Source organism: Ipomoea triloba, chromosome 1 (genome assembly GCF_003576645.1).
Source record: "Ipomoea triloba cultivar NCNSP0323 chromosome 1, ASM357664v1".
Lineage (NCBI taxonomy): Eukaryota > Viridiplantae > Streptophyta > Magnoliopsida > Solanales > Convolvulaceae > Ipomoea > Ipomoea triloba.
Window position 1 is genome coordinate 7,015,714 of NC_044916.1, and position 17,217 is coordinate 7,032,930.

A 17,217-nucleotide genomic window follows, 5' to 3' on the forward strand; every position below is an offset into this window, starting at 1 on the left:
GTTAGTAAATGGGGCACCACCTCTGGATAAATAAATAAATAAATTCCACACCCCTCACCCCACACCAACTTCAAAGTTCAAACTATACTTTTACTTGCATTTGCTAACCTCATTTCTTTTTCTTTTTCTTTTTTTATACATTAGATTAGATTTTCATCTTTGGATTAGACTAATTCTAACTATATAAGTAAAGATGTCAATTCAATCAATCGGGTTAACCTGATCAATTTCGAATTAGTTTTATTGGATTATCGTGTTTATCAGTTCGGACTAATTGATTTTTTTTGGTAGGTTCAAAATTTTTAATCATAACCCTAAAATATCATGTGATTTATCGGACGCGCTCAATTAAAACTTCTATATTTTCAAATTAACATTCTAAACTTTCAACTTTAATAAAGTAGCACATTTTTATATATCTACTATAATTTAATAAGAGCCAGCAAAATTAGGTGAGAACTAAAAAATGTTGGTGAAATTGTTTGTTGAAATGAATAGTCCATATTCTTTTTATTTTAGTTTTTTTTTTTTTTTTACATTTACTTTTTCTAAACACTCTCGTATTCCATTAGTGTAAACTTTAATAACGAAATATTCCGTTAACTATTTATTATTCTTAACTTAGTAACTTACTCATTGATTACCATAAGAAAGGTCCTTAGGTTCGAACTTCATCACAATCAATTTCGTTTTATACACTTTGTAATTTCATTGTTGAGTATATATAGTTTCTTTTTTTGAGAACGAGCATATATAATTTCAATTTGGGAAAATTGTAATTTATGTCCCTCCATAATATGTCAATTATCAATGTCACCCCTGAATTATTAGTGGTGTAAATGTTGCCCCTTAATTTTTAAGACAGTACATATATTGCCCCTCTCGCACCGTATGGAAGGGGCGATATATATACCGTTTTAAAAATTGAGGGACAACATTTACACTTGGGAGGGGTAATATATGTATCGTTTTCAAAATTGAGGGGCAACATTTACACTACTAATAATTCAGGGGTGACATTGATAATTGACATATTATGGAGGGGCATAAATTACAATTTTCATGACAACATCACTAAAGCATCATTTTAATGTTATTCAGTTTCATTTTATACACAATGTAATTTTATTACAACATCACAAAAAAAAAACAAACAAACAAACAAACTCACCACATTTAGGTAAATCAAATATTGAGAGTTGTATTGAAAAATAAAAAATAAATAAGGAACCAAGTCAATTTTATAAATATTATAAATTTAAAATTTTATAATAATTATAAAATTGATTCCGAGTTTTATTTACTAAAATGAACCACAATATATATATATATATATATATATATATATATATATATATATATATATAATACAATTATACAAGAGAAAGAAAGAACAAATGAGTGGAAACTACAATTATCTTGAATGTGTTACACCAAATACATTAGCAAGAAGCAAATGTCTATTATCATCAAAGAGGTGTGGAAAAATATTAACACAAGTTATGGGACATTATATTCAATGAGGTGGTCATCAACTTTTGACAACTGACTTTTAACTGTGGCAAATTAATTTATTTAAATTATCTCTATTTTCTTTTTATACTTAGGTGATTCTCACTTCGTTAAACTAATTATAAGACCACAGGACCCTTGCCCATCGCGAGTCACATAATCAATCAACCAATTAGACCCTAGTCTTCATGTAACTAAAGAGATTCAATCCACACATTTTATCATCCTAATAAATATTTTTATCATTCATGTTTCTATTGAGATTCAAACTCTCACATTATCACCTTCAGTCTTGACATCAAGTTAGGCGACAAACCACTACGTTAAACATGAGCAAATTATCTCTATTTTGTGCAAGACAACGACTAACTTCATTGATAAGGAAATTGCTAAATATACATATTCCTATTCACCTTTTTACAGAAATTAAAAGTATTAGCCAGACTTTGCATGTTTGGTGTTGATTCTGTTTTGTGTATGGTATTATTTTTAGAATATTAACATAACTAACCAATAAATACTCAATGTTTTCTTGTTACAATAGCATTTTTGGGATTATTTGATCAAATTTAGGCATAAATGATTGTTTCCAAGAACTATAGATTACAAGTAATTAACATTCTAAAAATATTAATAAAATTTGAAGAATTGTAAATTAATTGACAACTGAAAATGACATAATAATATTTTGAAGGTACACGAGTGGGAAAGTTATGACCTACCTCAAAACATAAAATAATCATTTGGTGCAAGAAACTACTATGTATTTTCATTTTTTTGCAAGTAAGTAATAAATTAAAATCTTTGAATTAATGTTTTTTTACAAGAAAATTAATAATTATTTGTTCATATCACATTATTTGTGTCTAATTTTCAATATTTTATTATCTTTATCTTTTAAAAGTTGTTATTTTGTTATTTACATTTCCTTATTATATAGTATTATCATTCATAACTAGTAATATAATTGTGATATATATTTAATTACATGGAATAACAAGTTTAATATATCACCTTCTATGCATTGGATCGGAATCGGAATACTCTTTATTTTCCCTTCTTTTATGTATCAATAGAATTTTTTGGGATAAATATCAAATGAATCATCCAACTATTCTAAAGGGCCTTATTTGACAATAAGTGAATAGCGGTAGTAATTAGCAGCTTTAGTTAGCATTGTGTAAGCAATTTTGACCGGTAGATTGCATTAGTGATTTTTAAATTAAAAAAACATTCAGCAAATTTAATATATTTACTAATAGCTATTAACATATTAAAAAACGTTTAAGAACATTCACAATAATAATAACAAGGCAAAAGGAATAATAATAATAATAATAATAATAATAATAATAATAATAATAATAATAATAATTATAATTATAATTATAATTATTATTATAATTATTATTATTATTATAACAAAAAAAAAACAATTTGTGCCCCCCCTTTTACATTAATTATGTGGGATCAAAATGATCTCACATTAAAAACTTGGGGGAAGATGGGAGGAGCTCAACGCCCTCTTCCAAATATTAATTGCTCATCCAATATTTTCACAAAACATTATGAATAGCAAATTCGTTGCTTCAAACCATTATTAAAAGTGGCAAATTCATCAAAATTTTGACGAATTTGTCATTTACTAAACAAGACCAAAATAGCAATTAAGTCATATTTTTTAGGGTCATTTCCATTTTTGGTCCTATTGTTATTGGGGCATTGCCAATTTTAGTCCACTTCATTAATTTTTGCCATAATGCGGCCAGTCTTATTTAGTCCTTGCCACTTTTAGTCCACCGTTAAAATTTTCGTCAAATGGCCGTCCAAAACAGGGGTATTTTTTGTCTTTTCATGTTTTGGTCATCTCCTTGACCCTTTGCTTTGGTTTCCTTACACATTTCATCCAATGAAAAGGTCCGGCGAAAGCCATGTGAGCCACACATACAAAGCCATGGCTTTCGCCGGACCTCTTCATTGGATGAAAATGTGTAAGGAAAACCACTATAAAGGGTAAACGAGATTATCAAAGCATGAAAAGGCCAAAATACCCCTGTTTTGGACGGTTATTTGACAAAAATTTTAACGGTGGACTAAAAGTGGCAATAACTAAATAAGACTGGCCGCAATGTGGTAGAAATTAATGAAGTGTACTAAAATTGGTAATGCTCCAATAACAGTAGGACCAAAAATGGAAATGGCTCTATTTTTTAAATCTAAATACATACATGAAATCAGGAAAAAAAAAAAAAAAGAGTACAATTTACATATTTTGTTAGTTACTTTTCATTTATAATTGGTAAGTGTCGTTGTACATGGTGCTTGTGTGGCATTGATGTGGCACATGATGCAATGTAACAAATATGGTTTTAAAAAGATAAAATAAAATCCTACACCAATGGCTCAAAGTTTTAAATTTGGTGATGCCAATCAACCTCTCCTCCATCATCAAAGGATTTTAGAATTTTATTTGAACAATTTGCAATCTTAAGAAAGTGTACAGTACAATCCCCTTCATCTCCAAATCTAGAGATAAATTAAAGAAGCTTTCTTTTTGACATCTCAATGTCTAATTTACTTATGGTGATGTTAGTTAATCAATAGTCTATATTTTTAAATATAAACATATATCACATCATATTATTATATTATTTATTAGTGAATTAAAGTAACCAGAGAGTGATTTCGAAAAGTGTTTTTTACAAAATTAAAAATAAAATTTATATAATATGGTACTAAAAAAAAATAGGGGTATCTTTGTTTTAGAGTTGTTATATTCTCAAATTATTTTATAGCATATATAGAACAAGTTAGAAATGGTGATTAAGGCGATGAGCGAGAACTATGAGGCAATGACTTTATCATTACCCTCATTTCTGATTGCAGGTTTTTAGCATTAGGCTTTGAGGAGGTGACGTCCACCCATGTGATGAAGGAAGGCAATAAATGTGCTAATTTTCTTGCAAATCTTGGTCAGGCAAAAAATTTGAGTACAACAGTCTTAGAGGCCCCACCTGAAGACATGTTGCGGGGCTCCTTTCGTGCGATGCCAACGGCGCTAACTTCAAAAGGATCAGTTAATGCCTGCCTTGAGCAGAACGGTCTCACAAAAAAAAATATAGAACGAGATGGGTAAATATATGAAAATACAAATGATTATATTTTCTTGTTAGACATAGGACACGGGTATCCAACAAAAACTTTTGAACTCTTTAAGAAACACTATCCTAACATTTCGTGTCAAAAGACAAAGCGACAACAATATAAAACGAATGAAGTATATATGTTTGTTAAAATGGGGAAAAAATAAAATAAAATAAAAAAATAGAAGGGGGGCATAAGTAGCACATGGTGATAATTTAGTGATGACACATTGGTATAGAGGAAAAGGTGAAGTGGTGCCCCCATCTGTGAGATGCTCAACTTGGGGGCATTTGTCTTCACATATTTTATTATTATTATTTTATTAATTTTTAATTTTATTAGATAAAGGTTAACATCATTAGGTCATACCAAGCCACCATGCCCCAATCAACAAGTTTTTATATATAATAGTTATATTAAATTTTAGTCTTGCCTCTTTTACTTTTTCTTAGTACATGGAGTTTCAATTAACTTTCTGACATTGTAAAAGAAAAATTCATGGATAAATCAATGAAATCCACAAGTATTTGATTTAGCAATGAATTTTCATAGTTAAAATAATTAAATTATATTTATATTGATCATTAACTTTGTTAAATTTTAAGAAAAAAAATGTTAAATAAACTACTAACATACCGTTTTTTTTTTATATAATTGGACCACTAAACTTAAAATGTGTGTAATTGAATCATCAAACAAGGCAAAATATATGCAACTAAGATATTGTTTAAGTTTTTTCCAATAGAATCTATTAATACAATCACATTACTTATATGATATCTATTAAGACTTGTTCTTTCCTTCGCAATGTTAGTTGGGAGCAAAGATTGACATTTTTTTTACTCAAATTGCCCTGCAAAAAGAAATCTCAAATGCACATATTTTGCTTGCTTATTGATTCAATTGCACATGCTTTAAGTTCAATGAATTTTTTTTAGTACTACTGACTCTATTGCATTGTAGTGTTTGCTCAACATATTGAAGCACAAAAAATCAATATTATCTCACTGAGGCTCAATCGCATGACTTAATTGCTCAAAAGTTATAAATTTAATAACATATTTGTCACATTCTTCAAATTTAAAAGAATCATTGTTTTTTTAATTTTTTTTAACCAGCTTAGTTGACATGAGTGACTGTACATTCTTGTTCCTTAAGAAAGGCCAGGAGTTTGAGTTTGAACCCCTCTTGACCCTTTAATTGGGGCGACTTGGTATGAACCTCACCCAAGAAAGAATATTTTTTTTCACTGCATCAAAATTATTATTATTTTTTTTTTGTAAAATGGCTTTCATAAATAATAAATAGAGTATTCAAAAAAAAAAATAGAATTATCCATTTAATTACCCAAAGAGGAAAAAGAAAAGGGAGATCATTATCCATTCCCAACTTTCTTTACTTTTTTAGAGCAATGAAGCTTTTTCTCATCCATAGTATCACACCACCATGAATAGAAAATCTCAGAGACAGAGACTACTACATCTTCCCATCATTTCACAACAAGGGATAATTTCACTCCCACTCCCTCAGGTTTATGCTACTAACACTTAGACCCCTACTTTTATATAATTTCACTTTATCTACCCCTCCCACTCTCCTAGACGTCTTCTTCATATTAAATTGTTAAGAGCATCTTCATTATTTGTGATTTTTCGAAAGTTTTTGTTATGCAACATAGAAGAGAGGGGGCGAAAAGCAAAAAGAAAAGGATTGTTAGAAAAAAACAAAAAGAAGAAAAAAAATGTTTGACGCGTACACAATTAGACGCAGTTGGTGTACAAATCGCATTTTTTGGGGGTTTCCTCGGGGCCAACAAAAAAACATGTTTTGCTTTATTTTTTTTTTTTTCCTCCTCTCCTCCAACTTAGCCCCTCTTCTCCATGCTAGTAAAAAATTCTTGATAGTGATGCTCTAAGACTTGCCTACTTTGCCCTAATTAAGCAAACAAAACAATCGAGATCAACACAAGATCTATTATGAAAACATTGAAAAGTATGTTGGGAATAAGTTTCAGATATTATATATTTAAGAGTTAGATGTTGCTATTTAAAATATTTGAGATTTTTATGAGATACCTAGTATGATTTAATATGAATAATTTATTCTTTTTATTTCTTTAATGTGGGCTAATATTTGAGATTTTTATGAGATACATAGTATGATTTAATATGAATAATTTATTCTTTTTATTTCTTTAATGTGGGCTTTGCTTCAGTGTTAATAATAATCACATAAATAGTCTCCACTGAGTCTTGAACCCAATCCCTTTCACATGAGAGTGTAAACCGGGTGCCACTAGACCACAAGATATTTGGCCTTACTTTTCCCTCCTAAACTATCATTCTAATGTTCATTTGATAATAAAACTCTTTTCATTGATTGAATGCTCATAAATTGGAAGTTAAAAAATATTATTTAATAATTAGAGTTAATTCCATTTTTTGTCCAAAATTTATAGGTGATAATCTACTTTTAGTCATTTTTTATTAGAACATCCATTTTTGGTCCTAGTATTATTGTGACATGACCCTTTTTGGTCATTTATCAATAAGTCAGTTTAAATATCGTTAAATACAATGACATTTTGATCTTCAATTATGAATGTTTTTTAAAAAAATAAACATAAAAAATATACCGGTTCAACATAATTTCATTACTTTGTATAAAAAAAGACTGAAATGTCTTTGTATTTAACGATATTTCAACGATTTTATTGTTGGAAGACTAAAATTGGTCATGCCACAATAATACTAAGACCAAATGAATATGTTCTAATAAAAAGAGACTAAAAGTGGATTGTCACGTATAATGACCAAAAATGAAATTAACTCTAATAATTAAATACTGAAAAATCTAATATATAAGATAATGTGACATTAGAAGAAAACTTTAAGAGAGTGCGTAACATTATACATTATATTATTCATATTTTTCTGACAAAGTGACAAATGGTATTATTAATCATTGAACTACATATTTAATTTTTAACATAAAGTTGAAGCTTAGGGGTGTGGATGTAATTTGTTGAAACAACAAGTGATATTGTGAGAAATGGCAGGGGGTCCAAGTAAAACTATCCATTCTCACAAAGTGCCATAGATTTAAAAAAAGTCATAGCCAAAGACAACAAATCTGCTCCAGATGGTACTTTCTCACATCGTGTTCTGAACAGTTAACATGTAGACCCAACTTTTTTATTTTTTTAGTGAAACAAATTCAAAAGTTTTTTTTTTATTCATTAAAAAATTTTTAAAGTTTAAGTACTGAAGTTACATGTGTCCAAAGTGAGAACACGACTTTTAATTGAGATAGAATACATGTTTAATTTATAAAATTTTGATAAATGTCTCAATTAAAAGACTATGTTATGCCCTCTTTGTCAAATTTCCCCTTTTTGTTTTGTTTTGTTTTGTTTTTTTTTTTGTGAAAAAATCAATAATTTTTTTTTCTAATTTCATCTAATTTAGATCATCTATTAAAAAAAGGATAAAACTATAGGGACTAAAAATTTTCATTGTTTGGCAATAAAAAAACCTCTTTTTATTCCTTGATTGCCAAATTAATTGATTGACCCTACATGCGTTAAAAATAATAATTTATTTATTAAATAAATATAAATCATATAACATGTCTTTTGAATTAGCTTGTCTCATTTTGAATGAATAAAAAAGTCTAGACAATAATCTAATATATAAAAAAAATTATATCTCATACAATAGTGAATATTATGTAGTGATTTTGTGGGAAAATGTATATTGATTCTTTTTACTAATTAGAATGAATTAATAATTAATTATTGGCCACCACTTGAACAATATAAAACAATCAATTATATTATATACCATTTTTTTTCTTCTAAATATTGTATATGTAACAAGTCAATAAGCTATTTGATTTTGATAAAAACTGATAATTTAAGTAATAATATTTTTAATGAAGGGACCAAATTGAGTAGTTTATTTTTTTTATGCCACACATTGTCATATACTCATATGTCAGCTAATCTTTCCATATCAGGTCAAAAATGATCCTCCTATATAACTAACGAATTTTAATAGTGGTTAAATTGAATGAAATCGTACCAAAATTTGACCCAAATTAGCAAAATTAATTAAACAGAAATAGCACAAACGTAAAATTATACCAAGTACATTGTGCTCAGATTACACATATGTAGTTCTCCTTGATGGAAGGTCATAGGGCCGAACCCCAAGTATAAAATATATACTACATTGTAATAGAGTCAATAGTACTAAAAAACAAACGTCAAATTAACATTTTTTGGAGTGACGAAAGAAACCTGTAACTATTACTCGAGAGTATGTATTGGGTAAACTTCACTCATGTGTAATACTTTGCAAATCACACAGAAAAGGGAGATCCGATGCAACATGTTCAATCAAGAGTGTGCTAACAATAGAATAAGTAAAATTAACATTTTTTTGTATAAATTGATGAAGAGGAACTCTTGCAAGTCTCTATCGACTACTCGAGAGTGTGTATTTAATAAACTTCACTCTTGTTTAATAACTCACAAACCACATAAGAGATATAAATAGCCATAGAGAGATCTTATGCAACGAGTTCAATTGAAAGAGTGTTGACAAGAAGTAAAATTAACATTTTTTTTTGGATGAAGAGGGACACCTGCAACGACTAGTATGTATTAGGTAAACCGTACTCCACTCTTGTATAATATCGTGCAAACTATACAAAAGAGGTAAATTACACTAGAGAGATCCTGCGTAAGGGGAATTCAACATAGAACAGGGTGTTGGCAAGAAGTAAAATTAACATTTTTGCCGCGAAAATAACACTTCATTTCCCTAATAAAATTGTGGTTTCTTAAAGAAATTGAAATTGAGGGGAAAAAAGAAAAAAAAAAAGAAAAAAAAAAACTTGATCTTATCAAGTAAGAAGCAGTATAAACGCGTGGGTTAGGAAGGGAATCATTATCTTAATCGTCCTCTAAATTGTTTTCTATGCCTGCCAGATCAACACAACTCTTAAACTAATCCCTCCTAATACTGATGCACAAATAATTATGTTTAGTTAGTGGCAAATAAAATATATTTAATTCAAAAGATGCTTCAACTATGGGCCTAATGACATGCAATTAAACAACAAAATATATTGCGTGTGCTACAGTTTCCAATTGCAGTTATTTCCCATGTATTTTAATGAGTTGCTGAAACGCTAACCAGTAATCAGTCCCCAAGATTCTAAGGAAATAGCATTCTGTATTCGACAATGGACTAAAATGGCTTCTTTTAATGATGTTTTCATATCTATTTTTGTCTTGATTGCAAAGCAATAGTTCGTTGTAATGTTTGTTGAATGATTAATTCCAGTTTTAGTTTCACGATTATTGTGTTTTTTTAATTCTCCATTTTAAATCAAATAAATTTGGTCATCAATGATTAGTAATGTGCCACTCTTAATCATATGTTATATGACTAAATTAAAAGGTTGAAGTGTTTTAGGGTTCAATGCGGTACATTTTTAATAGTTGGTAAAGAAATAATCTAAGTCAATTTTGAATTTGAAAAATACTAAAATAAAAGTTGTAATGTATGTGGAAAGATTAATTTCAATTTTAGTTTTTCAATTATTTTTTTAAATTTTTTTTTTGTTAATTATTGAGTTTAAAATCGACCAAATTTGATAATCGACTATTGAGAATGTGCTCCTTTTTTTTAAAAATAAAATAAAATAATAATAATAATAATAATAATAATAATAATAATAAATTTTTTTTGTTGTGACTAAATTAAAAATGACGCATTTTAAAGCTAAATATGGCACATTTTCAATAGCCAATGATTAGATCTAGTTGATTTTGAATTTGAAGGCTAAAAGTGAGGAACACTAAATCTAGAATTAAATCTATGTTAAATTATTTTCTTGTTCTAGTTGGCTTTTGTTATATACTCAATTTTGATTTAAAAAAAGAAGAAGAAGAAGAAAATGATTTCGACCTCTCGATGTTGTTCTCTTGCCCTCCTGGAGATATTATAGTGCGTGTTGATCTGGAGAGATGTGGCCGGTGTGCCATGTGCTCCGGGAGATTGATCTCTTCTATTTTTTTTTTGTTGGGGTTTCGTCCTTCATTTTCTTCCAAGAAAAATAAAAGAGAAAATGACACTTTTAGTCCCTCAATTATGATCAACCTGTAGGTTAATCCTACAATTATTTGTGATGTAGATTTAATTCTTCAATTAATATCAATATGGTAGATTGATGGCAAATAGACCAAATCTATTACTGTGATAATAACTTAAGGACTAAATTTACATTTCAAATAATTAAAGGACTAAATCTATATTTTGGTTATAAGTGATGGATTAAAAGGTTGATAAATATTTTCTTTGATATGATGATTACAACATAAAAATATAACATATTATTGATATATTAATGAATGCTTTTAATTGTATATAGAGGCCAGGACAGAAGCTAATTTATTTTCACCTAACCTTAAGTTTAAATTAGCCTCAAGGCTTTGGTACTTAGGGGCTTAATTGAAGTTCTAATTAAAATGACTTTGAATTTGTTGAAAGTAGGGACCAAACTCTGGAAATAATGGGTTCACTAGACAAGTATTGATTTAATATTTTATTTAGATGGACACTATTATTTGCACGAAACCTAACAAAATTTAATATAAAATTTAAAATAACATTTTTAAAACTATATTAGTTGAAAAATCCTATTTCGTGGATAGGATGACCATGCATCTAAACAATCACTCCAACATAAATGAGATTAATACTTTAAACACTCCATTAAAATATCAAAACACATTATATCTAGCAAAATGGTCCCAAGATATCAATGGATCTTGGATAAACACATGTTCTTCAGGATTTTAAGTTTTTAATAAGGTGACCAATGAGCTTGCCAAGATTACAACTAGAAGATATGTCTGGATTGAGTTCGTAAAACTTCCTGATGAAGTCCGGAGCTTCTTAGAGAGTGACAGAGACATCGTTATGCACCATAACTACACCAGTGTGACTAGACACTGGCCTAGTTAGGTCCTCCTTAGTCCTTCCTTTTGATTAAAAAAATTAGAAGATTTTCGAGATACTTGTTTAAGTATGAGTCTATTTACTAAGGAGGATACAAACATGTCCTAAACAATCAATTTGTATACTTTTAACCTAGACTAGATGGGTTAATACTAGACTTTAAAATTGGGCTACAAGTGAAATTATGTCTTTGGGCTTTAGTCTAAGTTACTTGATAATGCTTTGCAGACTTGTAATTGCTAACAAAAGGAGATATTGCAGGCTTCTCTTCCAAAAAGAAACATGAAATGTCTGTTTCCTCATAAGCAATTAGCTTAATTTGCAGTGACTGAAGCTGATAATCTCATGAATCAAGAAGCCAAGGATATCTCTTAAACATCAACTAACAAGTATTTGTACTCCTAGATAAGTGCTCATTTAAGATCTTCTGGTAACTATTCAGATCTGTCATAGAACAGTTGCTTTTCATCTGCAGGAAAAGGTTTTCAACTTCAAACACCTTCCCTTTAGCACAAAATTCCTTGGCGAAAACTGCAAAGCACTCGAGGTTAATTACCAATCGCTTATCGATCATTTCCCTTAAAACCCGAACTGCCATTTCCTCATTTCCATCCTCACAATACCCCTTAACCAGGCAACTGTATATGGTGGCATCAGGGGCATGACCATTCCCGACCATGTCGCTCATAAGCATCTCAATTTCTCGCATTCTTCCTTTAGACTTCACAAGGCTGCATATAAGTATGTTATATGACAGGAAATTGGGGTGGCAGCCCAGTTGGGGCATCTGTTTGATGAGAAGAATGGCTTTATCAGCCTCAGCTAGTTCCACAAGACACGAAAGCACATAATTAAGAGTAGATACACATGGATTGACACCTCTAGCTCTCATTTCACTTAACAAAGCAATCGCGTCATTTGGCCTCTTCGTTTTGCAATACTCCTTCACAATAACATCACATGTTTTTTCGTCCAGAATCATTCCAAGGCTAACCATTTCTTTAAAATGCTTGATAGCCTCGTTCGATCTCCCTGCAATACAGTACCCCTTCAACAAACTTGTATGCATCACAATGTCATCCCTAAATCCACTCAGCCTCATCCTTGCAATCATTCTCCTTGCCTCATCGACATTCCCATTCAAACACAACCCATGAATCAATGCACTGTAAGTCAACATGTTCGGCTCACAATTCCTACTCGCCATTTCTTCGAAGCACCTCATAGCCTCAACAATCTGTCCTTTCCTACAATACCCATCAATCAGGGTACAATAAGTAACAACATTGGGCAAAACTATCCCCCTATCAACCATCTCATTAACAATCGTCTGTGCTTTTTCCATTAATCCCTTCTTGCAAAATCCATTAACCATAGTATTATAAGTCACCACGTTTTTATTCACACCCATTTCATCAAACACCTTCTGGGCATGCTCAAGCATGCCTGCTTTGCAGAACCCCCTGATCATTATAGTACACGTGGAAATGTCCGGCTGCATATCGCCCTTCTTTATCATGTTTCCAAAAAATTTCCAAGCCAAATCTACTCTATTAGCCTTTACAAAGACGCCCAACAGGGAATTGAAGGAAAACAAACAACACTCTTTTTCTGTTTTCCTCACACCATGGAAAAGCTTGATCGCACACCTTAGGTGGCCCAAATCACCATGGGCCTTGATGAGCTTACTCACCATGAAATCAGAGAGCCTCTGATGGCTCTCGAGAAGTTTAGTGGCCAAAGAAAAGAGGCGGCGGGAGAGCAGCTTGTCTGTGATGGCAATGTAGCAGTGGTGATTGTGGAAGTAGTGGTTTGGGTTGTGGCTCAGGCTTGAAGCCCAGTTGAAGAAGAAGAGGGAATGGTAAGGGTTCGTTTGGGAGTTGATGGTTTCGATGACTAGGTCGTGCGTTAAGTATGGGGAGAATTTGTTGAGAATTGAGGTGTCCGGCGGCGAGGAATGGCTAAGGTTTTTGGGGTCTAAGCGTTGCAGGAGAGTGGTTATGGCGGAGACTAGCCGAGGAAGGTTTGGGGGCACGTCGGTAGCGGCGGTGGTGACGAGAGCTGCCATGGACGTGACGGTGATACTCCGTCGGAGTTTTGGGGTTTTTTTTTTGTAGGTGGAAATGAAATTTAGGAGCGACCTGGCATTTCCTACTATCAAACGATTCAGTTTCCCAAATGAGCGACACAATTCATTGCACGTTTAGCAAACAAGAATCTAGCATTAGCAAATACAGTACAATTCTTTATAAGAGTTTTTCGCATTTTTAGTCTCACGAATATTGTGACATTAGTAACATTTAACTTTTAAAATTTGAATAACAGATCTACGAGTATCAGTTTCTTAGTGCAAATGGTCATTCCGTTGAAGTCTCCGTCAGTTTTTCACCGAAAAAATCATTTCTCCCTGATAGCATGGATATAATGGTCTTTTCTTTTACGATCACGTTTTCTCCTTAGAATTTTCACACTTTTGACCCCACAAGTATTGTCGCACTAATAATGTTGATCCACAACTTTCAAAACTTACATAATTGATCCACAAATATAACTTTTTTTAGTTCAAATGGTCATTCTAGTGAAATCTTTCGCAAAAGAAAAAGACCATTATACCTCAGCTATAAAGGGAAAATAATTTTTCCAATGAAAAATTGATGGAGATCTCAATATAAAAAATGTCTTGTGTAGAAAAAATTCAACTATAACCACTTATTATTATTGTTATTATTATTATTATTATTATTATTATTATTATTATAACAAATAAATGAATAATATGTTCATTTTTAGAAAAATGAACCAAATAAAAAAAAACAATTTATTAACTTTCAGTCAAATAGAAAGGCATCTTTCTAACCTTTAGTCAAACATTATAAAATTAAATTATTTTCAAAATTAAGACATTTTCTAAAAATTATTTTCCAAAAAATATTTTTTAAGATTCTAATCCGCCTATAAAATTCAAATTTCAACTAACTAATGAAAAAGATAGCAAGGATTAAAGTCACTATTTATTTATTTGTACAATAATCTTTCTATTGAAAACACTTCATTCCCAATTTGGTCCCTTGACTATTGAAATAATTGGCCCTTCAACTACTATAATTTAACTGTTTTTCCTAAGGAATGACCAAATTGAATACAAAACCAAAACCAATAGTCTGATCTCATAACCTCAATAGATAACTTTTAAAGTCGAAGACATAATTGGACAAATGTAAATAGTCAAGAGACCAAATCGGGATTTAACTAACACAACCCCACATTCTCAACCATGAATGTTGCATGTTCCATGAAATCTCTGCAAAATTCAAGTTGGTTATTGCAAAATCAAGGGCTTTTATTATATTCTTCTATACACTACTCCTTTGATATACTTATAAACTTGTATAATCATCAACTTGGAGGGAGAAGCGCTGCAGCGCCAAATGCAGGCGGAGGGCTAGAATTGCTTCTCTGATTAGGCCAGGACATGAAATGGAGCTGAACCGCATCCATTCTCTCCATTGCAGAGCTTAGAGTTTCCTTAATCTCTGCATTGTCACAACAGTATATCAGGCCGTCTGAGCTGACTGTTGATGGCATCAGGCTCTTGCCTTCTAACCGCGAAATCACCAGCAGGTGCCCGGTTCTATTTGCTTGCTCGAACAGCTGCCCCAGCCCTGCTCGCCCCGCAGCTGTCCCGCTTGTTACAGAATACACACAAAAAAAACCCTGCATGCGATTAAGTAATTAGAACATCTCGTGTTGTAAAGTTTGGTAAATTAGCTGGTGCAGAAGGAAAAATTACTCGTACCTCTTCGGTTCGCCTAATGTCTAAGCCAAATCTAGACTCTCCCGATTCGGGTGTAAGTTCAATCGGAACCTCTGCTACACCAGGTAGGAACCATAACCTCACACCTTGAACAAATTGGAATACAGAAAAGGAATTCTGTTTCCTAGTAGCATTTCTTCCCTCCTTTTGAGGAAAACGAAAGGATTGGGGTTAAACCACTAGAATTTTGTTGCTAAAATAACATGGGGAATGAAAAGAGTTGTGAAAAGAAGAATACCAAAGGGTTGATTTGCTCAGTCTGGATATTAACAAAAACAATGGGAATTCCTCCTGAGACTGCTGCTGAGAACCAGGCCATAGTTCTGATAATTGTGGGTTCTATACGGCCCTCCCCTGGGAGAGGCATGAAGAGGATGGAGCTAATCACCGTGGAACGCGGATCAGGTAGGTAAGTTCTCACCTTCAATCTCCAATCGTATTGCAATGGCATCTGGTTGAATCCCCTAGCAGACTCCATATTCACCACCCTTCTGCTCATTTCTGCAATGTTCACACAACATTCTGCAATCAACTCTTTACATAGCAGAATCACAAGGTTAACAATTTTGATATTGTTAGCAAAACAAGCGATCACATAAAACCACCAAATTGCCAATCCCCGACAACGACGGGGCTAATTTTTTAACGTGAAGCAAAAATGAGTGATGGTGAGTGTGCGAGTGTGAAATATCGTTTCGCTGAGGATTGGGGGTTATGGCACACAATATGTCATCACAAAACTAGATACTAGCATAAGGAGACAACAAAAAGCTAAACAAATGATAACAAGGTGGAACAAACACATATGAACAATATACAAATACAAAATAAAGAAATATGACTCAAGTTAGAGGGCATTACCATCTAGATGCTTCAACAACGTACGAGGTTAGGAAAAACAAAACCTAGAAATCAAGCGGGAATGCACGTAGGAATCCTAGTCTAAAGCCACAATTGTAAGCAAATAAACAAGGATTAAACCAAGGATTGTCTCAATTTCGTGGTGTATCACTCCTAGCTCTTAAAGCACACATAAGCATTTTAAAACCCCAAATTTTCCCTATTTTCATGGAAGAAATCGAGTTTATGCCAGGGATGACACGAATTTATCACCCAACTCTCATTGAGGCAAGGAATCCTCCAAATACATGCCAATGAATGTGTACATCAAAAACAAGCAAGATTCAAACACAATACCCTCATAAACACATGAACCCTAGTAAAATTCAGCCTAGGCGCTAGGCGCCTCTAGGTCTTCGGGGATTTTAGCTTTTGGCGGCTTTTAGTCTTTCACTCGACTAGGCGTGTCCTCGATACCCCCTAACTTGGCCATGTATGTGTGTGTGTGCGTTTTTTTTTTTTTAATTGGTTTGGGGCTAAAGAAGACATCGTTTTGACCAAAACAAACTAATTTCATAATTCCCCCAAAATAGTGAATCTCTAAGAGCATCCACATTTGTAGACTTTTTGAAGGTTTTTTTACAACAAAAATTCAAAAGGTTTTTTTTTTTTTTTTAATTGATGTGGAGATAAGTTTTTATAAGGTTTTTTTTTCCCTACAAATGTAGTATTTTTGTGGGACCCGCTATGTGAGAGAAAATAGGTGCGTACATAGCACTTGCGAGCGCGCCGCGCGCACATAGCACACGCTTACTGGACACGTTTTTGTTTAAGTTTTAAGCTTTTTTTTTTTTTTTTTTTTTTTTTTTTTTTTTT

At 31.8% G+C, this 17,217-nt stretch overlaps 2 protein-coding genes across 2 annotated transcripts in view; both read right to left on the reverse strand.

Moving 5' to 3' along the window:
• Positions 1–11,955: 11,955 nt before the first annotated feature.
• On the reverse strand, positions 11,956–13,811 carry LOC115997138 (pentatricopeptide repeat-containing protein At4g11690-like). The gene has a single exon (XM_031236646.1). The coding sequence runs from the start codon at positions 13,753–13,755 to the stop codon at positions 12,070–12,072; it is 1,686 nt and encodes a 561-aa protein (XP_031092506.1). The 5' UTR covers positions 13,756–13,811; the 3' UTR covers positions 11,956–12,069.
• A 1,224-nt stretch (positions 13,812–15,035) lies between these two features.
• The window catches only part of LOC116020799, a 19,030-nt gene continuing 16,848 nt past the window's right edge, over positions 15,036–17,217 (reverse strand). The window contains exons 2-4 of the mRNA XM_031261374.1: positions 15,740–16,002; positions 15,484–15,645; positions 15,036–15,401 (exon numbers count right to left, since the gene is read on the reverse strand). Of these exons, the coding sequence (XP_031117234.1) occupies positions 15,084–15,401; positions 15,484–15,645; positions 15,740–16,002 (743 nt within the window). The 3' untranslated portion in view covers positions 15,036–15,083. The remainder of the gene's footprint in view (positions 15,402–15,483; positions 15,646–15,739; positions 16,003–17,217) is intronic.

What these genes read in the sequence shown, in the direction of transcription:
- LOC115997138 (XM_031236646.1), bottom strand. Translation starts at nt 13,755, where the DNA reads ATGGCAGCTCTCGTCACCACCGCCGCTACCGACGTGCCCCCAAACCTT.